The sequence below is a fragment of the Callospermophilus lateralis genome, chromosome 6 (genome assembly GCF_048772815.1).
Source record: "Callospermophilus lateralis isolate mCalLat2 chromosome 6, mCalLat2.hap1, whole genome shotgun sequence".
Taxonomy (NCBI): Eukaryota; Metazoa; Chordata; class Mammalia; order Rodentia; family Sciuridae; genus Callospermophilus; species Callospermophilus lateralis.
The window spans coordinates 132662461-132688896 of NC_135310.1; the positions used below are offsets into that span (position 1 = coordinate 132662461).

The 26436-nt window shown below is 37.5% G+C and overlaps 1 protein-coding gene across 1 annotated transcript in view; it reads right to left on the reverse strand.

The window, feature by feature from the left end:
* Zscan9 (zinc finger and SCAN domain containing 9) overlaps positions 1-26283 on the reverse strand; it is a 48179-nt gene extending 21896 nt beyond the window's left edge. The window contains 1 exon segment of the mRNA XM_076859597.1: positions 26274-26283. Within this exon segment, the coding sequence (XP_076715712.1) occupies positions 26274-26283 (10 nt within the window).
* Between the last annotated feature and the right edge of the window lie 153 nt (positions 26284-26436).

The window sequence follows — 26436 nt, forward strand, 5'->3', positions numbered from 1 at the left end:
AGGTTTTCCAAGAACAAGGGACCCCCCTCCCCCTGCACTTTGGACAGGCTTTGCTCTGAGGTAAGTCTGGTTTCTCAAAAATGGAGTCACATCAGTTTCTCAGAAGAATCCAAAGCAATATTAATCCATTTATTTCACAAATATTTATTGAGTACATACCACATGCCAGACATATTTTTCTTTGTTCAAAAATGATTTCATTTCCAAAAGAAAATATATAAAATTTAAACAGATGGAGTGCAAATGCACTTTTTGTTGCATCATGGTTTATTTTGAGAATGAATTTTAAATATTAACTTGTCACATGTGTGAGGCATTTTATTTTGTTTCTTTATTGATATTAAAAATCCTATATGTTCAATAACTGAAATAAGTTAATATTCTGTTTTAAAAATATGGGGCATTTGGCAGAAACATAAGACAACTTGTACAAAGAACAGAGATGAAACTAGTATTTGCATATTGTGGCCCCTAAATCTACAACTTTCATTGAAAGAGGTTGTGAAGTGCTGGGAGCCATCAGCCAAGTAGGTATGACAAATTCCTTGCCAGCTTACTCCCATGCTGTCTAGTGGAAGGACTTCTGAAAGGTGACCTTGCTCAAGGACCAGGGCAGGATCCGTGTTTAGGGTGTTCCCCCTTTAGAATAGGGCGGTTTAGCATAATAGGAGATTAGGGTGTTCCCCCTTTAGAATAGGGCAGTTTAGCATAATAGGAGATTAGGGTGTTCCCCCTTTAGAATAGGGCATATCCTGCTGCTGAGTTCCTCTTGAGTGCTTAGGGTCAGACAGTATATTTTGGGAGACAGAAGCCCATGCGGAGAGGATTTGGGCAGAGTAGTGGATTTGGGAGAAGTGGATTTGGGCAGAGAATGTGGATTCCCCCAGAACGTGTTTGTAGACAGCCGGTGTGAGTTCGGGAATAAAGAATTGCTGTTTGAATCTACAAGCTGTGTGGAGACTCGTGATTTGTGCCCAGCCAGAGACTGCTGCATCTGGTGGCTCGTACGTGGAACGCCTGAAGCTTGGGGGTAAGTGAAATTGCTCGCCCCTGAGGGAAGGCGAGAGAATGGGTGACCATTTCAGAAAACAATGTGTTCTTCTTTTGATTTATTTTGTTTTTCCTTCAAGCTGCCTATCCCTAGAAATTTCTCAGGCAAACTGGAAAAAATGGTTGACTAAAGGTTTGAAGTTTGTTGGCCCTGAGGAAGAGAAAATTGATACAATGATTTTTTATTCTGTTTTTGCTTCATTCAGTTTCGGTTTCGTTTTGTGTTATCTTATTGGGTTGCGTTATCTTTATAGTAGATTAAAACAAACTGAAAAGATGTTAAGTAAACTGTTAGAGGTTCAGAACATGGAGAAAGACATTTTAGATCAAGCAAAAGAGAAGGTCTCTCGAGCTAGTCAGACAGAGGAAGAAAATTTAAAGGAAAAGGGGTTGTTAGGAAAAAGGCCACAACAGGAGGCTGTTACTAACTCCGTTTTATCACAAGAGGGTTTAATTCAACCAACAGCCCCACCGATAGAGATAGCTGAGTTGCCCTCAAACCCCGTAGTTGATAAATGGAATCCTGAGACAGGATCTCAAAGATTAGCATGCCCTGTACTTGAACAGGTAGGAGGGCAGCGAATTCACCGTGCTTTAGATTTTAAAACAGTGAAGCAGTTAAAGGAGGCTGTAACAACCTATGGTCCCCAAGCTCCCTTCACGGTAAGCATGGTCGAGTCCATTACTAACTTGACGCCAGCAGATTGGGCTAGCATGTGTAAATCTGTGCTAAATGGAGGACAATATTTGTTATGGAAGGTTGCCCATGAGGAATTTTGTGCAGAGACAGCTAGGCGAAATGCAGCAGCCGGTTACCCTCAAAGAAATCTAGAAATGCTTCTAGGGAAAGGACCTTATGAGGGTCAATGGCAACAAATTGAATATGATCCTGCTATATATGCACAAATTGCTGCAGACGCAGTTAGGGCATGGAAGACCTTACAAGGACATGGAGATTTACAAGGTCAGCTATCTAAGGTAATACAGAGAGCTAATGAACCTTACGCTGACTTTGTAGATAGGCTAATTCAAACGGCTGCCAAAATTTTTGGGGATACAGAACAAGCAATGCCATTAATAAAACAACTGGCTTATGACCAAGCTAATCGTTGCTGCAGAGAGGTTATTAGACCATGGAGACATGAAGATTTAAACACATATATTAAATTATGTAGAGATATTAATGAACAAGGGCAAGTCTTGGCAGCTGCAGTACAACAGGCTTTAGATGCCAGGCCAAAAACATGCTATGATTGTGAACAAACAGGACATTTTAAAAGGAGTTGCCCCATAGGAGGAGGATTTAACAAAACTAGGTATCAAAGAAATAGAATACCGGGTATTTGCCCACGATGCCGTAGAGGGAGACATTGGGCTAATGAATGCCATTCTCAAACCACCATAGAGGGTACTCCCTTATCAAAAAACGGACAAGGACCAGGGATTTACCCACGATATCGTGGAGAAAAGCATCAGGCTCCATTGCCAAAAAACGGACAGCCGGGCCCAATGCTCCGGGGCCCACAACCACAAATATACGGGGCAGTGGAGGAACCCAGCAACACCATCAGAGTAGTGCCCAGGACACATTGTCCATTAAATCCCTCATCAGACAAACCCGAGGGAGCGCAGGGTTGGACATCTGCGCCTCTGCCAGAGCAGTACTAACTCCAGAGATGGGAGTTCAAATCATTCCCACAGGAATAAAAGGACCTCTTCCCCAAGGGACAGTAGGCTTATTATTGGGACGTAGTTCATCTACATTAAAAGGACTTATGATAAGTCCTGGGGTAATTGATCCCGATTATGTAGGTGAAATAAAAATTATAGCTAGTTCTCCAAGAGGTATATCAGTAATTTCACCTGGAGACAGAATAGCACAGTTGTTAATAATACCCAGCCTACATAATAAATTTCCTAGTCATAGTGTGAAAAGAGGTTCCAGGGGATTAGGCTCCACAGGTGTAGATTGGGCTATGTTGTCTTTAAATTTAGATTCTCACCCAATGTTAAAACTAAATATTCAAGGACACGACTTTAATGGGCTACTGGACACAGGTGCAGACCTTAGCATCATATCTAGTAAGGAATGGCCAAAACATTGGCCATTACAACAAGCCACTCAAACGCTTCGAGGCCTAGGAGTGGCTACTAATCCCCATAGAAGTGCAATGGTATTAGATTGGAAGGATCCTGAAGGTTGTGAGGGAACTATACAGCCCTATGTATTGGATCATCTTCCTATAAATTTATGGGGACGAGATGTCCTAGATCAATTAGGTTTGACATTAACAAATAACATCAATCCTAATGCGCCCATTACTAGGGCTAGACAAGGTTTTAGAAAAGAAAAAAGATTAGGAAAACAAGGACAAGGTATAGCAGCACCAATTCAAATAGATCAAGGAACAGACAGACATGGGTTGGATTTTCAGAAAGGGCCACTGAGACAATAAAAATTACTTGGAAATCAGAAAGACCAGTGTGGGTTCCTCAGTGGCCCCTGACTAAAGAAAAGATACAAGTAGCCCATGATCTGGTCAAACAACAATTAGCGGAAGGACATATACAACCTTCCATATCTCCTCATAATACTCCCATTTTTGTCATTAAAAAGAAATCTGGTAAATGGAGATTATTGCAAGATTTAAGAGCCATTAATAATGAAATGGTTATTATGGGACCTGCTCAATCAGGGATTCCTCAATTGTCTGCGTTGCCAAAAACCTGGCATGTTTTAGCCATAGATATTAAAGATTGTTTTTTTTCAATTCCAATTCATCCCGAGGATAGTCCACGTTGTGCATTTACTATCCCTGCATTAAATCATGAAGGTCCTGATCAGAGATATGAATGGAAAGTACTCCCTCAAGGGATGGCTAACAGTCCAACTATGTGTCAAATATATGTTAATAAAGCAATCCAGCCACTTAGAAATCAAAATCCTGAACTACAAATATTTCACTATATGGATGATGTATTATTGGCACATAAAGATAAAAACATATTGCTGGAATGTTATGCCACACTTACAAACTTATTAAAAAATTATAATCTAGAGATAGCAATAGATAAAGTACAATTAAATTTTCCAATTAATTATTTAGGAGTTCTATTATCCTCAACCATGGTCCGTCCACCAAAAATTCAAATACGAGTAGATCAACTCAAGTCACTTAACGACTTTCAAAAGTTATTGGGAGACGTAAATTGGATAAGGCCTTATCTAGGCATACCAACAGGAGAGTTGGGACCTTTATTTGATATTCTAAAAGGTCCATCACATCCAAATTCACCCCGAATGTTAACGCCTGAAGCAAGAAAGGCATTGAAAATTATTGAAACATATATGGAAAATATACATTTGGATAGAATTGATATAAGTTTGCCTTTATTATTTATTGTACTACCAACAAAAAAATTCCTACAGGAATATTTTGGCAAGAAGGTCCATTATTGTGGATACATTTATCTTATTCTCCTAACACTATTCTTACTAGGTATCCTGAGGCTGTAGGACAATTAATACTCAAAGGAATAAAAGCAGCAAAGGGAGTGTTTGGAATTTCTCCCAATAAAATTATTACTCCATACACTATGGATCAAATTGATGAGTTAGCTAATGAGTTAAATACTTGGGCAATAATCATGTGTAAATCTAATGTTTCATTTGATAATCACTTACCATCTAATCCTTTGTTGTCTTTTTGGTCTAAGCATCCTGTAGTTTTTCCAAAAATGACAAGAAAAACCCCTATCATGAATGCTCCAAATATATTCACTGATGGGTCAAATAATGGTACAGCAGCAGTAGTTACCCCTGATCAAACTTTTACATTTTTAGTACCCAAACAATCAGCTCAAAAGGTAGAGCTTAATGCAGTATTACAAGCCTTTTTAATGTTTAAAGATTCTGTATTTAATTTATTTTCTGATAGTCAGTATGTAGTTAATGCTATAGTATCTCTTGAAGATGCTGGTAGGATTTCCCCTTCTTCTACTGTTTTCTCTTTGTTTTCCACTATACAAAGTCTAATCTGGGACAGAAAAGATCCATTCTTTATAGGACATATTAGAGCACATACAGGATTGCCTGGAGCCCTTAGTTTGGGCAATGATTTAGCAGATAAAACTACACATGACATACATATTTTCTCTACACTAGAAGAAGCTACGAATTTTCATAAAAAATTCCATGTTAATGCTAATACTTTACAAAAGCGTTTTAAAATAACTAAGGAACAAGCCAGACATATAATAAAACAATGTCAAAATTGTGTGACATTTTTACCACAAGTTAATCTTGGAGTCAATCCTAGAGGACTGATACCTAACCATATTTGGCAGATGGACGTCACACACTTGCCAGAATTTGGAAAATTAAAATATTTACATGTTACAATTGATACTTCTTCCGGATTTTTGATGGGCTCCCTTCATGCCGGAGAAAAAACTAAAGATGTTATAGCTCATTGCTTACAAAATTTTGCCACTGTGGGTGTTCCTAAACAGTTAAAAACCGATAACGGTCCTGGCTATACCTCTACCTGTTTTAAACAATTTTGCTCATCATTTGGTATTACTCATATAACAGGAATTCCATACAATCCACAGGGACAAGGCATAGTTGAAAGAGCTCATCAAACTATTAAAACGTACTTACTAAAACAAAAAGAGGGAATTGGAAAGGGGTATATATCCCCCAAAGATAAACTTAAAATAACGCTTTTTACTCTAAACTTTTTAAATTTGGATTCATCAGGACTTAGTGCTGCGGAAAGGCATATGTATCCAAAAAATGTGCATAAGCCTAAAGTTCTTTGGAAAGATATTCTAACAGGACAATGGAAAGGTCCAGACCCAGTGATTGTCTGGAGTCGGGGCTCTGTTTGCGTGTTTCCACAGGGAGAACAGCAGCCGATTTGGATTCCAGAAAGACTAACCAAAACGATTTCTACAGATTGAAAAGAAGATGATTTGACTCAAATCCATAACAGCTGATATCCAGAACTCCAGTTTGGCCATTCTTACATCTGCGACTGTGATTAACCAGGATGCTTTTTTCAATATCTATTTTATTATTGCATTTTCCACATCATAAGGTTCTATTTTTATTTTTTGAGCTCATACAAACCTAGGTTAATGTTTTTCTGATCAGTTTTATTTTTTGACTATGGAGTTTTTAAACATTGCAATGGAGATTTCACCTAGGTAAAGCTACAAGGCCTTTATTATTATCTTATGTTTGTACGTTTGTTTGCACATTTGTGTTTTGTGTTATATGTCTGTGTGTGCGTATGTCCATATTTCATATATGAGGAGCGCTCATGAGAAAATGGATCCGAATTATTTTTTTTTATTCACGTGATTTAAATGGCTTAATTTAAATTAGGTAAACAGCTATTAAGGATTGTTTTTAAAGGTGGTTAACAGATCTGCTTGTTTACTAATTTAAATCAGGTAAACAGCTGTTAAGGATTATTTTTTAAGAAGGTTAACAGATCTGTTTGTTTACTTTCACCTTTCCTTTTCATTATATTTAATAATTCTTTTCAGGTTAATGTCTTTTTAGCATCATTGCCAGAATTCCTATCTTCATCCCAATGAATATAACTCAACAAGTATGCTCAATCAAGGAGTCAACTTACTTTGGGAGGAAACGGACTTTGGGAAGGGATGGACAGATTGATAGATTCCTCCCCTTTGAACTGCTTACAGAATTTGCCTGGACTATGTAACTACGTTTAGTGCAGCAAATTGTGGTAATGCTGGCATATCTTTGCTGATGGTGTCACCAGTGATGCAATTTTTATTTTCTTGCCAGCGTACCACATGTTAATTGTGGTAATGCTGGCATATCTTTGCTGAAGGTGTCACCAATGATGCAATTTTTCCAAAGGAACTGTCAATTGGCTTGGTGTCGTGGCATTTCTGTATCCTCCTCCCTTCTGCTAGTGATGGTCTAAAATTTGGGGGCCAATGGCTATATGCTGGACCGGCAGTCAGTGACGGGTATGATCCAATTGCAGTGGTATCAACCTAAGACAGGAGGCTGACGCCTAAAGGTCAGTTGCCTAAAGGTCAGTTTTCCGATGACGGGTAAGAACCATATGTTGAATTGGACAACATACCAGGCGCGGTCCTTAAGCCACATTAACCTCACTCCCCCACTGGCACCAAGGCCAAATTTGGGGGCCAACAGAGGTGAGGCAAAGAACCTCACCCCCCCACTGGTGCATAGACCTATCCACAAGTATGGCTGTATGCTGGACCGGTAGTCAGTGACGGGTATGATCCAGTTGCAGTGGTATCAACCTAAGACAGGAGGCTGACGCCTAAAGGTCAGTTTTCCAATGACGGGTAAGAGCCATATGTTGAACTGGACAACCTACCAGGCACGGTCCTTAAGCCACATTACTTGTTGTTTAATTAATCAGAAGGGGGGAGATGCTGGGAGCCATCAGCCAAGTAGGTATGACAAATTCCTTGCCAGCTTACTCCCATGCTGTCTAGTGGAAGGACTTCTGAAAGGTGACCTTGCTCAAGGACCAGGGCAGGATCCGTGTTTAGGGTGTTCCCCCTTTAGAATAGGGCGGTTTAGCATAATAGGAGATTAGGGTGTTCCCCCTTTAGAATAGGGCAGTTTAGCATAATAGGAGATTAGGGTGTTCCCCCTTTAGAATAGGGCATATCCTGCTGCTGAGTTCCTCTTGAGTGCTTAGGGTCAGACAGTATATTTTGGGAGACAGAAGCCCATGCGGAGAGGATTTGGGCAGAGTAGTGGATTTGGGAGAAGTGGATTTGGGCAGAGAACGTGGATTCCCCCAGAACGTGTTTGTAGACAGCCGGTGTGAGTTCGGGAATAAAGAATTGCTGTTTGAATCTACAAGCTGTGTGGAGACTCGTGATTTGTGCCCAGCCAGAGACTGCGGCAGTGAAGTCTTTTGAAAGACACTAGAAAGAAAAGCAGATGAGCAATAACACTAGAGGCTGGGTGTCTGATCCTATTACTGAAAAGCTTGGGCCTTGTCCCTGATTCAAATTCCATAATGAGGATGCGGTTTTGAGAAAAAGAAAAAAAAGTATTATTTTTCTACCAAAGGAGAAACTCAGGGGACTTTTGTGATTCTGCCCATCAGTGAAAACAGAGGACTTTTAAAGAAGCTATTCAAAGGCTACATTCCAGGTATGCCCTGATAGGAGGTCCCAGGTGCACCCTGATGGTGTGTTGAAATTCACTTGTTTATTTGGGAAATAGTCACTTACTAGTTTTTCTGGTGACATCTCCTTTCTGAAGAAAATAGATAACTCAATGTAATCTTGTTCCCTGCCCCCAGGTTAGGGAGGGGAAGAGGGAGAAGAGGAAAAGAAAAACATGTTCCTTTTAAAATCAGCATCAAGGACTATATTCAAAAAGTAAAGTGGACCACTGTTAAAATCCCATTGTTGCCAACTAATCAACTTTACCATCCAAATTGATTTGTAAAGTTTTTTTTTGGTTGTTGTTTGGCTGCATATTTCTAGGAAATATAGTTTTAGTTTTCATCAGGTCTTAATCCCCAAACTGTAAAATACCATGAACTGCCTAGGTCTTTGATCCACTTAGAGTGTATGTAACTATTCTTTATGCAGTCAGTACCTTTATGACTGCATTCATTGACTGCATAGTAGATTCTAGAATGAGAATCCTAGAAATGAGTATACCTAGAACCACTCCTCATTTGCCTTTTTCTCTTTGACTTACCCCAGAAGAATAGTTTTAAACCGGGCAAACATCTTTTGTTGTGGAAGGCATTTGAGGCTATTAGCATTCTTTTCACATTCTATCTCCTTCCCTTGCCTAACCCTTACCTATCCTAAGCCTGGTAGTTGTACCCACAGATATTTATTAGCTTTGCTAGTTAAGTAGATGTAGGAGTTTATTTTTTTTCTTTTAAATCATCAAAAGACATTGAATATATTTAATGATAAAGAACCTTGCAGGGGCTGGGATTGTGGCTCAGTGGTAGAGCGCTTGCCTAGCATGCACGAGGCACTGGGTTCGATCCTCAGCACCACATAAATGTAAAATAAAGATATTGTGTCTATCTAAATCTTAAGAATAAATATTAAAAATAAAAAGAACCTCATTCATACCATGCACAACTGCACACCTCTTGTGGAGATTGGTGACAAGAAGTCACCTCCTGCACTGGGCACTCTGGAGTATGGTATAGAAACTCCATAGCTTCTTGTGCAGATGATCAGACTCACATCAGAGACTACATACAGACAATTGAAAGCGATGGTAAGGGGAGCTTTGAAAAAGTGACATTGGCATGACACACCCTTACAGGCAGAGAAGTTTCAATAATTGACAAAATTTGAATACAACAAGTGTACAAAATCTCTTCAGAGAAGTAAGAATGTGAAGATTTTAAATCATCCAAGCATAGTGAAGTTGCTTGAAGTCATTAAAACTGAAAAAAATTCTACTTAATCATGGAGTATGCAAGTGGAGGTGATCTATTTGACTATTTGGTTGCACATGGAAGAATGACTGAGAAAGAAGGAAAAGCTAAATTGAGGCAGATTGTGTCTGCAGTACAGTATGACCACCAAAAGCAGATAGTTCACAGAGACCTCAAGGCTGAAAATACGTTGTTAGATGCAGATACAAACATTAAAATAGCAGATTTTTCTTTTAGCAATGAGTTTACTTTTGACAGTAAACCAGTCATGTTTTGTGGTAGTCCTCCATATGCAGCCCCAAAGATCTTCCAGAGCAAGAAGTATGATGGGCTGGTAGTTGACATGTGGAGTCTTAGCATTATCCTGTACACCCTAGTCAGTGGGTCACTTCCTTTTGGTGGACAGAATCTGAAGGACCTTAGTGAGAGAATGGTACAAGGAAAATACAGAACCCCATTCTGCTTTTCCACAGACTTGTGAAAACCTTCTCAAATGCTTTCTGGTGCTAAACCCAATTAAGCAAGGCACTCTACAACAAATCATGAAGGGCAGGTAGATCAACACAGGGCATAAATGTCGGGGTCTGCCCTGAACAGAAGCTTAGCATGCCCCCTTAGCCTTGAGTAAAGGGGATTTGAAACCAGCATCACACTACCTGCTATGCAGGTTGGCCTCACTTTGGCTCCCCAAGGGAGTGCAGCTCTGGGAATGGGTGTCATCCAATGAAACTGGGCTACACCCCAGAGTTTGCTGTAACACAATTCAATTGCCTTATTTGGGTGGAATTTTCTATAGAATGCCCCCCCCCAAATAAAAGCAGGGGTTCCGGGTGTGCTCTCTCTGTCTGGCCTCTTGCATCTTGCTTCCCTTGTTCCCCTTGCCCTCCAGCATGGGAGCTAAGGTCTCAGAGCCATCCTTGAACTCCCAAGAGTTATCTGTGTTTGTGTGGTCCTTTCATTGCCAGCCCAAATTCATGCAGAGTGACCCTGACTCCAATGCCTATGTGGGACGTGGGCAGTACATGAGGAAGATGAACTTAAACTCTTTGTTGAGCCAGAGATAGTCATCTCCAGTTCTAGCAGAAACGTTTCACTTGCCAAGGCTCAGTCAAGCAGTGACCTCAGCAACAGCATCTGCTAGTCTCCTTAAAACAAAGTGTAGAGAAGTGTTTCTTCAAGCCAGAAGCAGAAATGGTACAGTGATCATGCTGGACCAGCTATTCCTTCAGTTGTGGCATATCTGAAGAGGAGTTAGACTATAACAGGGTTTCACTTGATGCTTTGACTATATCCCTATGGTTTTGAAACATACATGTGTTTTTCTTTTTCCCAACCTCCTTCTCCCTGATCTTCTTTCCGCTAACCTACTTCCTGATCTTCTCTCCTCTGATCTTCTTGTCCCTAATCTTTTTCCTGATCATCTTTTCCTTAACTCCTCCATGTTCTTCTTTTCCCCTGATATTCTCCTTCATGATCTTGTTATAGTCTGAATTTAATCAATACAGGTTATAAGTTATAAATTAGAAGTTATAAGTTAATAAAATAATAATTAGTAAAAATAATAGGAGTATAAGATAAGTGTTATAAAATTAGTAATGTTAAGATACTCCAGTCTGCCCTAGTTATAAGTTAAAAGAAATAACAATAAGATAATCACTAAAGGACATAAAGATTTATGTTGCCAGTAATAAGATATAGAAAATGTAAGGTGATAAGTGTAAGTTCATAAGTCTAATATAGTTACAAGTAGTTATAGATAAATATAGAAGTAAATATAGGTTGCTAAAACAGTAGTCAGATATAAGAAATAACTATAGACAAGCATAAGTTAGTACAGCCATAGTGACTCCATTTTCTTGGTTCCTGTGAAAATTCTATTACATATAAAATATTCTTGTGAAAGATCCATGGGAATGAGGATGTAAATCCATACAAATGAGGATGTAGACCCCCATCAACGGGGATGTGGTTTTCTGTTCTTGCTCTGCTAACTACATTTTTGGCCCCTGTATTCTGCTTGCTTGCTTGAATTTTTCAAGATCTTACAAAATTCCAAATGGAAGTCTATAAAGTGTGATGTGGTTCTCTATTCTTCTCCTTAAATACTCTGACCACAAACAACTGGCTGCTTTTTCTCTCAGAGAGCTATTCTCTGTCGAAAGCAGTCCCTGGCCAGGTATAATTGACAAATGGATCAAATATCAGAAACAGTCCCTGGCCAGGTATAATTGACAAATAGATCAAATAAATTTCCTTGATTTGTTTCCAGTTTGGACTTGGAAGTGTTTTCTGAATGGTCACCTAATAACAATCTCTCCTCCCTAATCTCATTTTCTCTGAATCACCTCTTTAAAAATTCCTTGTTCCTGCTGTTGGGCAGAATCACAGCCTTTGGGATAGGAGTCCCCTGTGTTTCTTCTTTGTTAGCAAAGCAATAAACCTTTTCCATTTTTTCTCAAAACTGTGTCTTTGTTATTGTATTGGCATTGGGAACAAGGACCAAGATTTTTCCCATTTTCTGCCTCTGATTAACGGCAGACACAACATCTTTGTTGGTATGTGGTGCTGAGGATCGAACCTGGGCCGCACGCATGCCAGACAAGCACGCTACTGCTTGAGCCACATCCCCAACCCCTGCCTCCAATCTTTTCTTTCTTCTCTACTGATCTCCTTTCAATTTTCATAAGAACTCTCCCTAACCTTTTACCCCCTTTCCCTTCTCTAGTTTCCACATATGAGAGAAAACATGAGACCTTTGACCTTACGAAATTGGCTTATCTGGCTTACCATAATGATCTCAACTTCCATGCATTTTCCTGCAAATGAAATAATTTCATTTTTTATGGATGAATAAAACTCTCTCTCTCTCTCTCTCTCTCTCTCTCTCTCTCTCTCTCACACACACACACACACACACACACACACACACACATATATATATATATATATATTTTTTTTCTTTTCATTTTCTAGCTATTCATCTGTTAACGAACACATGAACACTAGACTGGTTCCAGTTTGGCTATTGTAAATTGTTTTGCTATAAACATGAGTATGCATGTATCCCTATAATATGATTACTTTAATACAAATATAGCTGGGTCATATTGTGGTTTTATGCTTAGACTTTTGAGGAAACTCCAAACTGATTTCCATAGTGGCTGTACTAATTTACAATCCTTTTATATCAGCAGTGTAAAAGTGTTCCTTGTCTTCTGCATCCTCTCTAGCACTTATTATTGTTTGTATTCTTGATGACTACCATTCTAACCAGAGTGAAATGAAATCTCCAGTGTAGTTTTGGTTTGCATTTCCATAATTGTTAATGAAAATTAAATATTTTTTTTCATGTATTTGTTGGTAATCTGGGTTTCTTTTGAAAAGTGTTTGTTCAGCTCATTTACCCACGTATTTTTTTTCCTGCCACTTACAAGGGTACTTCATCTTTATTTTTTTTTATTGGTTGTTCAAAACCTTACAAATCTCTTGACATATCATATTCATACATTAGCATACATTAGCTTCAAGTGATTTATGAACTCCCATTTTTACCCCAGATACAGATTGCAGAATCACATCGGTTACACATCCACATTTTTACATAATGCCATACTAGTAATTGTTGTATTCTTCTACCTTTCCTATCCTCTACTATCCCCCCTCCCCTCCCCTCCCATCTTCTCTCTCTACCCCATCTACTGTAATTCATTTCTCACCTTGTTTATTTTCCCATTCCATTCACAACCTCTTATATGTAATTTAGTATAACAATGAGGGTCTCCCTCCATTTCCATGCAATTCCGCTTTTCTCTCCCTTTCTCTCCCACCTCATGTCTCTGTTTAATCTTTTCTTCCTGCTCTTCCTCTCTGCTCTATTCTTAGTTGCTCTCATTATATCAAAGAAGACATTTGGTATTTGTTTTTTAGGGATTGGCTAGCTTCACTAAGCATAATCTGCTCTAGTGCCATCCATTTCCCTGCAAATTCCATGATTTTGTCATTTTTTAGTGCTGCGTAATACTCCATGGTGTATAAATGCCACATTTTTTAAATTCATTCATCCAAAGAAGGGCATCTGGGTTGGTTCTACAGTCTAGCTATTGTGAATTGTGCTGCTATGAACATCGATGTGGCAGTATCCCTGTAGTATGCTCTTTTAAGGTCTTCAGGGAATAGTCCGAGAAGGGCAATAGCTGGATCAAATGGTGGATCCATTCCCAGCTTTCCCAGGAATCTCCATACTGCTTTCCAAATTGGCCGAACCAATTTGCAGTCCCACCAGCAATGTACAAGAGTACCCTTTTCCCCACATCCTCGCCAGCACTTGTTGTTGTTTGACTTCATAATGGCTGCCAATCTTACTGGAGTGAGATGGTATCTTAGGGTGGTTTTGATTTGCATTTCTCTGACTGCTAGAGATGGTGAGCATTTTTTCATGTACTTGTTGATTGATTGTATGTCCTCCTCTGAGAAGTTTCTGTTCAGGTCCTTGGCCCATTTGTTGATTGGCTTATTTGTTATCTTATTGTCTAATTTTTTGAGTTCTTTGTATATTCTGGATATTAGGGCTCTATCTGAAGTGTGAGGAGTAAATATTTGTTCCCATGGTGTAGGCTCCCTATTTACCTCTCTTATTGTTTCTCTTGCTGTGAAAAAACTTTTTAGTTTAAGTAAGTCCCATTTGTTGATTCTTGCTATTAACTCTTGTGTTATGGGTGTCCTATTAAGGAATTTGGAGCCCGACCCCACTATATGTAGATCGGAGCCAACTTTTTCTTCTATCAGACGCAGAGTCTCTGATTTGATATCAAGGCCCTTGATTCATTTTGAGTTAACTTTTGTGCATGGTGAGAGGAGGGGGTTCAGTTTTATTTTGTTGCATATGGATTTCCAGTTTTCCCAACACCATTTGTTGAAGATGCTATCCTTCCTCCATTGCATGCTTTTAGCCCCTTTATCAAATATAAGATAGTTGTAACTTTGTGGATTGGTCTCTGTGTCCTCTATTCTGTACCATTGTTCCACCCGCCTGTTTTGGTACCAGTTACTATTGCTCTGTAATATAGTTTGAAATCTGATATCGCTATACCGCCTGATTCACACTTCCTGCTTAGAATTGCTTTTGCTATTCTGGGTCTTTTATTTTTCCATATGAATTTCATGATTGATTTATCTATTTCTACAAGTAATGCCTTTGGGATTTTAATTGGCATTGCATTAAACCTATAGAGGACTTTTGGTAATATCGCCATTTTGATGATGTTAGTTCTGCCTATCCATGAACATGGTATATTTTTCCATCTTCTAAGATCTTCTTCTACTTCTCTCTTTAGGGTTCTGTAGTTTTCATTGTATAAATCTTTCACCTCTTTTGTTAGGTTGATTCCCAAGTATTTTATTTTTTGGGGGGATATTGTGAATGGAGTGTTTTTCCTCATTTCTGTTTCAGAAGTTTTGTTGCTGATGTACAGGAATGCCTTTGATTTATGCGTGTTGATTTTATATCCTGCCACTTTGCTGAATTCATTTATTAGTTCTAGTAGTTTTTTTGTAGATCCTTTTGGGTCTTCTAGGTATAGAATCATGTCATCTGCAAATAGTGATAGTTTAAGTTCTTCTTTTCCAATTTTTATGCCTTTAATTTCTTTCGTCTGTCTAATTGCTCTGGCCAGTGTTTCGAGAACTATATTGAATAGAAGTGGTGATAGAGGGCATCCCTGTCTTGTTCCAGATTTTAGAGGGAATGCCTTCAATTTTTCTCCATTCAGAATGATGCTAGCCTGAGGCTTAGCATAGATAGCTTTTACAATGTCAAGGTAATTTCCTGTTATCCCTAGTTTTTCTAATGTTTTGAACATAAAGGGATGCTGTACTTTGTCGAATGCTTTTTCTGCGTCTATCGAGATGATCATATGGTTCTTATCTTTAAGTCTATTGATGTGGTGAATAACATTTATTGATTTTCATATATTGAACCATCCTTGCATCCCAGGGATGAATCCTACTTGATCATGGTGCACAATATTTTTGATGTGCCTTTGTATCCGATTTGCCAGAATTTTATTGAGGATTTTTGCATCAAGGTTCATCAGGGATATTGGTCTGTAGTTTTCTTTCTTTGAGGTGTCTTTGTCTGGTTTCGGAATAAATGTGATGTTGGCCTCATAGAATGAATTTGGAAGAGCTCCCTCTTTTTCTATTTCCTGAAATAACTTGAAAAGTATTGGTATTAATTCTTCTTTAAAGGTTTTGTAAAACTCCACTGTATACCCATCCGGTCCTGGGCTTTTCTTGGTTGGTAGTCTTTTGATTGCTTCTTCAATTTCATCCATTGATATTGGTCTGTTCAAATTGTGTGTATCCTCCTGACTCAGTCTAGGCAGATCATATGTCTTAAGAAATTTATCGATGTCTTCACTATCTTCTATTTTATTGGAGTATAGGTTTTCAAAATAATTTCTAATTGTCTTCTGTATTTCTGTAGCATCTGTTGTGATATTGCCTTTTTCATCCCGTATGTTAGTAATTTGAGTTCTCTCTCTTCTTCTCTTCGTTAGCATGGCTAAGGGTCTGTCAATCTTATTTATTTTTTCGAAGAATCAACTTTTAGTTTTGTTAATTTTTTCAATGGTTTCTTTTGTTTCAATTTTGTTGATTTCTGCTCTGATTTTAATTATTTCTTGCCTTCTGCTGCATTTGCTGTTGTTTTTTCTTCCTTTTCTAGGGCTTTGAGATGAAGTGTGAGCTCATTTATTTGTTGGTTTTTCTTTTTTTTGAGGAATGACCTCCAGGTGATGAATTTCCCTCTTAAAACTGCTTTCATTGTGTCCCATAGATTCCGATAAGTTGTGTCTGTATTTTCATTTATCTCTAAGAATTTTTTGATTTCCTCCTTTATGTCTTCTGTAACCCCTTGATCATTTAGTAAAATATTGTTCATTTTCCATGTGATATAGGATTTTCCCATCCTTCTTATATCATTGATTTTTAGTTTCATTCCATTATGATCAGATAAACTGCATGGTATTATCTCCACCCCTTTATATTTACTGAGGGTTGCCCTATGGCATAATATGTGGTCTATTTTTGAGAAGGATCCATGTGCTGCTGAGAAAAAAGTATATCCACTTGATGATGATTGATATATTCTATATATGTCAGTTAAGTCTAGGTTATTGATTGTGATATTGAGATCTATAGTTTCTTTATTCAACTTTTGTTTGGAGGATCTGTCCAATGGTGAGAGAGGTGTGTTGAAGTCACCCATAATTATTGTGTTGTGGTCTATTTGATTCTTGAACTTGTGGAGAATTTGTTTTATGAACATCGCAGCACCATTATTTGGTGCATAAATATTGATAATTGTTATATCTTGTTGGTGAATGGTTTCTTTTAACAGAATATAATGTCCTTCCTTATCCCTTTGGATTAACTTAGTCTTGAAGTCGATTTTATTCCATATGAGGATGGCCACACCTGCTTGCTTACGAGGACCGTGTGCGTGGTATATTTTTTCCCAACCTTTCACCTTCAGCCTATGTATGTCTTTTCCAGTCAGATGTGTCTCCTGGAGGCAGCATATTGTTGGATTTGTTTTTTTAATCCATGTTACCAGTCTATGTCGCTTTATTGTAGAGTTTAAACCATTAACGTTTAGAGTTACTATTGCTGTATGGTTTGTACTTCCAGCCATGTTTGATTATTTGTCTCTCTTTTTTTAAAATTTAGTTTGTTTCTCCATAATTAGCTTTCCCCCCTCCGTCTGTCTTTACTGAGGTACTTCCCACTGTTGGCTTTGGTTATTGTTTTTTATTTCTTCCTTGTGTAGTGTTTTGCTCAAGATGCTTTGCAATGCTGGTTTTCTGGATGCAAATTCTTTTAGCTTTTGTTTATCATGAAAGATTTTTATTTCGTTGTCATACCTGAAGCTTAATTTTGCTGGATACAGAATTCTTGGTTGGCATCCATTGTCTTTCAGTGTTTGAAATACGTTGTTCCAGGATCTTCTTACTTTCAGCGTCTGCGATGAAAAATCCGTTGTTAACCTTATTGGTTTACCCCTGAATGTAATCTGCCTCCTTTCTCTTGTAGCTTTTAATATTTTCTCTTTGTTCTGTATATTGGATATCTTCATAACAATGTGTCTTGGCGTTGGTCTACTTTGATTTTGTATGCTCGGTGTCCTGTATGCATCTACAATTTGTATATCTGTTTCCTTTTTTATTTCTGGAAAGTTTTCTGTAATTATTTCATGTAGCAGGTTACTCATTCCCTTGGTTTGAATCTCTGTACCTTCTTCTATCCCGATGACTCTTAAATTTGGTTTTTTAATGTTATCACATATCTCTTGGATGTTTCTCTCGTGATTTTTAACCAGCCTATCAGAGTTGGCTAGACTCTTTTCAAGATGATATATTTTGTCTTCATTATCTGATGTTCTGGCTTCTACTTGCTCCACTCTATTAGTGATGCTCTCGTTTGAGTTTTTAATTTGGTTTATGATTTCCTTCATTTCTAGGATTATTGTTTGGTTCTTTTTAATAATCTCTATCTTCTGATAAAGATGCTTAACTTCTTCTTTTATCTGTTTTTGTAGTTCATTCTCAATGTGTTCTTTCGCTGCTTGAATTTGCTGTCTCGTATCCTCTTTAAGGTTCCATTCCATCTGTCTAAGGTATTCCTTGAGTTCTTTATATGACCATTTTTATGATGAATCTATATCCTCCTGAATATTTAGACTGTCCTGCATTGTTTGTACACCTTTTCTTCCTTGTTTTTTTATGTTGCTCATATTGCTTCTTGTTCTGTTTGACTGCTGGGTTACTGTTTACTCCTATAAATTTATTTGATGTAATTCCCAGCAGTTTTCCTTTTAGCGGAATTTTGCTAGAAGTCCATCTGCAGGTCGCATGTAGGTGTATTATTGGGCCTCTCTGCTCCCGTTACTGCGGAGGCATTGAAAGTGCTGCCTCTTCGCCGGCCGCCATGTTGGGTTCCCATTTACCCACTTATTAATTGGATTATTTGATCTTCTTTGGCATTAAGTTTTTTGAGTTTCTTGTATATTTTGGATATTAATTCTTTGTTAGAAGAGTAGTTACCAAAGATTTTCTCCCATTCTGCAGGTTCTCTCTTTACATTCTTAATTGTTTCCTTTGCTGTGCAGAAGCTTTTAAATTTGATATCAGTCCACTTATTAACTCTTGGCATTTTTTCCTGAGCTTTAGGGGTTCTTTTGGGGAAGTCATTGTTTGTGTCTATATGTTGGAGTGTTTGACCCTACATTTCCTTCTAGGAGTTGCATCAAAGACCTATGTCTTTAATCGATTTTGAGTTGATCTTTGTGCAGGGTGAGAGATAAGGGTCTAATCTCAAGTTTCTACATATAGATAACCAGTTTTCCCAGCACCATTTGTTAAAAAGGTTCTATTTTCTCCAATGTATGTTTTTGGCACCTTTGTCAAGGATCAGATAACAATATCTGAATGGGTTTGCCTCTGTGTCTTCTATTGTGTACCATTGGCTTGTGTGTTTTTATGCCGATATCATGTAACTTTTGTTATTATAGCTCTGTAGTGTAGTTTGAAATCAGGTGTTCTGATGCCTTCAGCATGGCTTTTTTTGACTTAGAATTGCTGTGTCTTTTATTTTTCCAAATGAATTTTAGCACTGTTCTTTCTAGTTCTGCAAAGATTGTTATTGGTATTTTAAAGGGGGGGGGGCTTTGCATTGAATCTGTATATTGCTTTTGATAGTATGGCTATTTAGACAATATTAATTCTGCCTATTCATGAATTGTACCATGACCTTTTTCACTCAATGTGGGTACAAGTGTATGGAGTACTGCGTACATGGTATAGGTTAAGTGTGTCTGAGTGGAAGGCAACTCCCCTCATGCTAGGCACATGAATGGCAGACTGCTTACTCCATAGGCACAGCCCTGGGTGTGAGGTCATATGTTGCAGTCCCTGTGCTTGCTCCACAGCCCACTCCTCAAATGGTCATGGCAAGGACAGTTGGCAAGAAATTGTATTGGTGACTGCCTGTAATCTGTTTAGCTATGCCTGAGTATATATACATGGTAACTGCGCAATGAAATCAGACCTGCTTCCTGCTTGGTTTCCGGAGGTCTTGATTAGTGACTTCACAGCCATACTCTCCTCTACCTTGTTTTGTGTTTTGTGGACCTCCTCACTGGATGAAAGAGAGCCCACACAACAATATATCTTTGCGAGCTTAATTTTCTAACATATGTGTACTCTGTTTCTGAAAGGATATATGCTGTTTAAAAACAATAATAACAGGTGGGAAGGGTAATTGATGACAAATATTTGTTGTATATCTTTTTATACTTTTAAAATCATGAGATTGTGGTATTTATTTAAAAATAAAAATTGCAAAATAAATGAATCAAACGAAGAAATATGCTATTCACTTTCCCCTCTGAATATGAGCCAGGAGGAAGTCACAAGTATAAACCACCACAATAGTGACATTCTTCTTTTCCATTCTGAGGAAAAAATCTTTCTTCTTAACAGGGAATATTGTATAGAATTCCCCCCCTTTTTTTAAGAGAGAGAGAGAGAGAGAGAGAGAGAGAGAGAGAGAGAGAGAGAGAGAATTATTTATTTTAAGTTTTCCGGTGGACACAACATCTTTGTTTGTATGTGGTGCTGAGGATCGAATCTGGGCCGCATGCATGCCAGGTGAGCGCACTACCGCTTGAGCCACATCCCCAGCCCTAGAATTCCCTTTTTAGTTCTGAAACACATTCATTCTTGTCAAAATAGGTATCTGTAGACAATAATGATTGCTTTAAAAGTTAGCATAGAGACAGGCTTTGTGGCTATGCCTATTGTTCCAGCTACTTGGAAGGTTGAGGCAGATGCCTTGAGCCCAGCCTGGGAAACATCCTGGGAAACAGCCTGGGAAAATCAAGGTTTCAGAAATAAATAGTAAAAAATTAACATAAAAGATAATAGATAAAAGTTGCAGTAGAGATAAGATTGGCCTAAAAATGCCTTAAGTAAAAATGCCTTAAGTAACTCATAAAGTTCAGGACACATAAATTTGTGTATATAACTCTATAGATAGTTATATAGATATAACTCTATAGATAGGAACTAAATTGGTTAGTTCCTTTAAATTGGTTAGGCAATGCTTTCCTGTGGTCCTCAATTTATTCTTCAGTTCTTTCCTTGATAAGGAATCCCTGCTAAGAAAGTTTGTGAGGTAACGAAATTTTGAATCAAATAATTCAACTACCAAATTAGGTTCTCAGTCAGAATAAGAACTTCTGAGGAACCAAGAGAACAGGAGGATTAGAGAAAATTGCTCAACTTGGACTCATTGTTTGTCATTTTCCCCTCCATGCAGGGCTTCCCAATGTATTAATACATTTAATAGCCCTTTCCCTAGCTTAATCTTTATAACCATTGACTGAGTCACATGTCAAAAAGTACATTTCAGAACTACTGCAAAATTTTAAAGTGGGAAGTTATTGGCAAATACCAGATAGTGTTTACTGGTGCCTGACACATTGTTAGATGCAGGTCAATTCTGGTTAAGCGACAGTAGTCCACTGCCCTGCGTGACCCTTACCTAGCTGCTCACTACTGCATTCAGGGCGATTCCCCTGCCCCTGACCAGAACTTCTCTTAGATTCCTGTTTTCTGAAAAAGAAACTTACTGTGTGGTTTCATTTATTTGCTTCTATAATAAACTGGATAGCCAAGAGGTGCATCTCTCTCCCTTTCTCTTGTTACTTTCCTCAGATTTGGCATTGATCCGTTTGATAAATCAGCCACAAGCAACTCCCAGTTTTGAAAAGAAGTGGTGAAGAACTATAAGCACATTGGTGGGGCTCCTCGGGCATTGGTCAGGACAGTGGGAAAAGACAGTCTTGTACCTAAGGCAAGATAGGCTTGGACTGACTGCTACTTACTGTGAAGGGAGGGATGGGGAAGTCTTGGTCGTGGCTCTTTTCCAAGCCTCACCACTTATTCCAACTTCCATTTGGGAGATCGAACTGACTAGCCCTTAACTTCCGGTGATGATGCTCTCAGTGATGTAAAGACCCCTGCAGAACCTCTTCCATTCTTGAGAGTCTGAGTGATTTTTGAATTTAGTGCAGAATTTTGGAGAGGAAATTTTTCTATCAAAGTATTAGTGCTTTTTACTCTCCCTATGAAATGCCTTAGTTCTGTTCTTAGCTTTGTTGGGAAGGGCTTTTCTCTCTCACCTGTGTTTTCTTTTGTTCCATTTTTTTTGTCTGTTTGGTTTTGGTTTGATGTTGGGCATTGAGTCCAGGACCTTGGGCATGCTAAGTACAATCTCTACCACAAAGATATACTCCTAGACTTATCCCCTGTTTCTTCACTGAACTTAAAGGTCGGTCTCTCTCTCTCTCTTTCTTCCCCCATCCCCCTCTCCCTCTTTCCCTTTCTCTTTCTCATGGGTGTGGATCCACTCCCACCCATAAGAAAAACTTCATCCACAGAAATGAATAAAATAATCTTTATTATTGCTTTGAGTGGGCACATATGTTGCAGTTTTTATTAAACATTGAGTCATTCACTACCCCTCACACTTGCTTTTCAGAGATTCAAGGACAACCTCATTTAATACTAGTAACTTCAGAACCAGTCCTCAGGGGAAGCTTTGGCCAGGTGTGGGGATTTCTGCTACTAATTAAATAAGAGCTTCATTGAAGTTTAGACCATTGTGTCTCTGCAGGACAGGAAATATATATGTCTTGGTTATAATATTACATCAGAGCCTGAATAAGCAAATAATAACTATTGTTAAAAGTATAAATGAAGCAGGCTAGATTTCAAACAAAATCTAACTATCAGAATCAAGGGTAAAGAATGTTTTCAATGAATTAAATTTCTTGATCAATAACCCCGGTTTTTAAAGAAAAAATTATAAAGTTGTGTTGAAAATTAAATGAATTAATAGCAATTAAATGCTTAGAAAATTGTCTAGTAAATAGTAAGTACTACATAAGTCATTTGATATTATTGTAGTAGCTTTCATTACTATGCTAAGACAATAAACAATAAACTACTATTTGATTACCTGCAATTATATCCAACAAGAAAAGCCCAGGAGGTAAAAACACATTTACTCACAAGAGAATATCAAATGTTAATGAATGTTTCTGAAGCTTCTTCACTTTACTTATACCTAAAGATATTTAAAGCCTTATATCATTTGTCTATTCATACTACTTTAGATGTCTGAAATACTGTTCATACAAGTTTAACCAAGTTGTCAGACAATTGCATAAGACCTACTAAAATTTACAACATTCAGGGTTTGGGATATAGTTCAGTGGTAGAGTGCTTGCCTGTAATGTGAGAGGCACTGAGTTCAATCCCCAGCATTGAAAAAAAAAATCATAAAGTTCATACCTTTCTTCCCTTCCCTAAACTGAATAGTTAATCTAGTTGCAAATGCTAGATAAATACCTACACTAATGTGAAACACACAAACAATGGAGCAACTACTTTTAATAGTTGAACATTAAAAATTATTCCAAATTCACCAAAATGGAATAGTTAAATAATGAATGATTAAAAAAATTAGGAGGTAATATTTAATAAAATAATACTGATTTCTATACAATAATTTGCAAATAATTTTCTATTTTAAAAAAAATCAAGTTGCAGAATAATATACATAGTTTTTTTTAAAGATATTTTAGACTGTGAAAGTTTAGATATTTACTATCAATGAGGGCCATTTAACTTTAGCCTAAATCCCATAAAGGTTTTAAACTAAGAGTGTTCATGTTATCTTCAAAGGAGTATTATGTATGTCTATGTATATATGAATCATACAACCACTGTATATTTTTTTGAGTTAAATTAGGGGTTTTCAATATAGCTCAGCATTTTCAAATCTAATTTGTATTTCTAAATTTTTTATATATTGAGAAAGAAGATGGTAATTGGCAATGTATCTTTTGCATCTTCTGGAAGGCTCTGATCAATATAAACAAAACAAAATTTCCTGAGTGATCTATAACAATTGTTAACATCTGGTATCTCTAGGAATGAGACTACAAAACTTTTAAACTTTCTACATTAAATGTCTTTTTCAAGATTTTACTTTTGTTCTTTATCACAAATATGTATTACCCAATAGTTAAATTTTTGAAAACAGAGATGAATTTGAACAAATTATTTAAAAGCAGAACAGGGAACATAGCTAAATGCTGCTCAGAAATGAGTAAGATATGAAGAGATGAACACTAGATTTAACAACAACCGCTTTTATGTATGACATAATGTAGTTTCTTTTTAACATCTTATGGTTCTAATTGGCAGACATTACCTATAAGCAGTATGATTCCACAAAAGATTTCAGGACAGTGGAAAACATTTTTTTTTTAATTGTGATGTTAATGGCTATAATTGCTGTTTTCTCCTGACTCAAGCTGAGTAAACATCTGGACATTCTTCTACCAAAGTTAATCTTGTTTCTTAATTTTCACAAAACTATAGGGGACCAGGACTATATTTCCCCACATTTTCTCAGTTCATATATGGTTTATGTTACAGATCTCCCTATTCCACAGGGAGAGCATTTGATTTCAAGGAAAAAATACTTGATTTACTTGATTACAAACCCCTCTGGATCAGATTCTGAGTAGAATTCTCATTTGATGCTCTGCCTCTGTTCCCTGTGTTTGAACCCCTTCCTTATTATCTGCTTATGTACCCAATATATAGGAGCAGGGAAAGCTTTGATTCTGATGCCATTCAGATAATCTCCTTGTCCTCTGTATCTTTCCAGTTTTTCTCTTATTTTCTACACAAACAGATGCAGCTAAATCCCTGAGTGGTCTGGGGGATTTACTGCTCAAATTTTGACTGTCTTTGTTCAGATCATTTAAAATAGTTGAAAAAAACATGAAAAAGTGAAGCAAATCTACCAGGAAACACATTTTTCACTTTGAAGATGATAAATTCACACCATCTGCACATCCATTCTTTCAACAGTTATATGACAAATGTCCAGGTACTGCATTATAAACAGTGTATACTGTCTGGTAGGAAAGACAGACTTGAAATAAAAAGGCATACAAGTACATCATCACTAATTTTATTAAGGGATATGAAAAATGCACAAAATGTTATTAGGAACCTGAGAGAAGAGTAGGATATTTTTCTTGTCAAACTTTTTAATGACATGGGAAATGATAAAAATTGAAGATATGAAAAGCATTCTTAAGTAAACAATAAAGCACATGGTAAATTCAGAAGAAAAAATAAAAATACATAACCACATACTATTAAACCAGGAAAGCAAAATGTTACAATCTGCAAATGCTTCTGGTACACTCACATGAAGCTTCATTCAAGTTAATAAACAAAATATAAACTAACCTTCTTAAAGTCAAACTTTGTGTTATACAATTTTAGAAAGAATATGTATTGGGTATGTAAATTGTCTACACGTTACAAAACATTTTATATCTAAACTTATTTGTTCATACTTAATGGAAGACAAAACAAAACTTACATTTTAAGCCTCTTCTCTCTCTCTCTCTCTCTCTCTCTCTCTCTCTCTCTCTCTCTCTCTCTTTTTTTTGGTGGTGCTGGGGATTGAATCCAGGGTCTTGTGCATGCAAAGCAAGCATTTTACCAACTGAGCTATATTCTCAGCCCAAGTTTAAGCTTCTTGATTTGAGAACAACCATGGATTTGGTAGTTCTGTTAAATTCCAACATCATAATAACCAATGTGCTATTAAAAGATAGTTATTCCAGTTTTTGTTAAAAAGAACTTCTTCCAAATTTGTAATATTTTGGCATAAAAGGAATTACAACTTCTTTGTTCATAAATTATGGTGCTTAGTTTTTACTGTTAACACAATAACTAGTGCAAGAGGGAATACTCCTATAGAAAAAACCTCTGTCTTTTCAGTAGTTTCAAATGAAGTTATATAATATTTCTCTGGAAATAGTGGTCACACCACACATTTGGCAGTTGCTTCTATTTAAACTTCAACTCTGTCCTATAACATCCATCAAAGGCTTCAAAAATTGATTTTGGCAGTACATTGTTATAGTTAAAGATTCGTCCCAGGGTTTCATAAACTGACTTCCAGACCACTCACGTATAATTGAATCAAGCCTTTATTGAAGCACACCAGTGGCGGCTGACCCGAACATAAAGCTGTTCCCCTGATCAGCCCTGAACAATTGCAAGGGCACTCCTTATAAGTCTGAAAACTGCAAAAGGGATGTTCAGGGGGTCTAGCCAATGCAAGCAAGCCAGGTTACAGAAGTGGGACAGTGCAGTCAAGCGGAGGGAAGCCTAACCAATCACAGTTAGCCCAGTCACCCCAGTTACAGAAACAGAGCCCCGTTACCCCAGTTACCCCATTAGGTAGTTTTGTGTTCTTAAAGATTTCTATAGCAAAAGGAAAAGAACATCTTGCCCCAGTCATGACTCTTCTACTTGGCATGGTTGTTTTACAGGATGAAGTCATAAAACAAAATGGAGTCACATTTGCACCTACTATCACACACATGGAAATCATGATGTGAATAGGGACTGCCTAATGGCTATGAGGTCTTTTGTAAAAAGAAGTTTTCTCTCTGTGTATGTATGTTTTAAGTAGGAAACAGGCAATGAAATAGTTTATCCACAATTATAAAACATATCTTCCTAATTAAATCTCAATTGTATAAGCAATATACATCAAATATCTAGAACTTAAATGGATTCTAAATTTATGTAAGAAGAAATCTTTTCCTACCTTTTATCATTATCCACAGAGGACAGAGTTTTAGTTGTATGTCTTCTTCTGGACACAGAAGGACAGGGATCTTTGTCTCTTTTTCAATTTGAAAGAGGAAAATGAGCAGAACTGCCAATAGCAGTGCTTGAGTAAGTGAAAGGACCCTTGTCCTTTTCTTTGC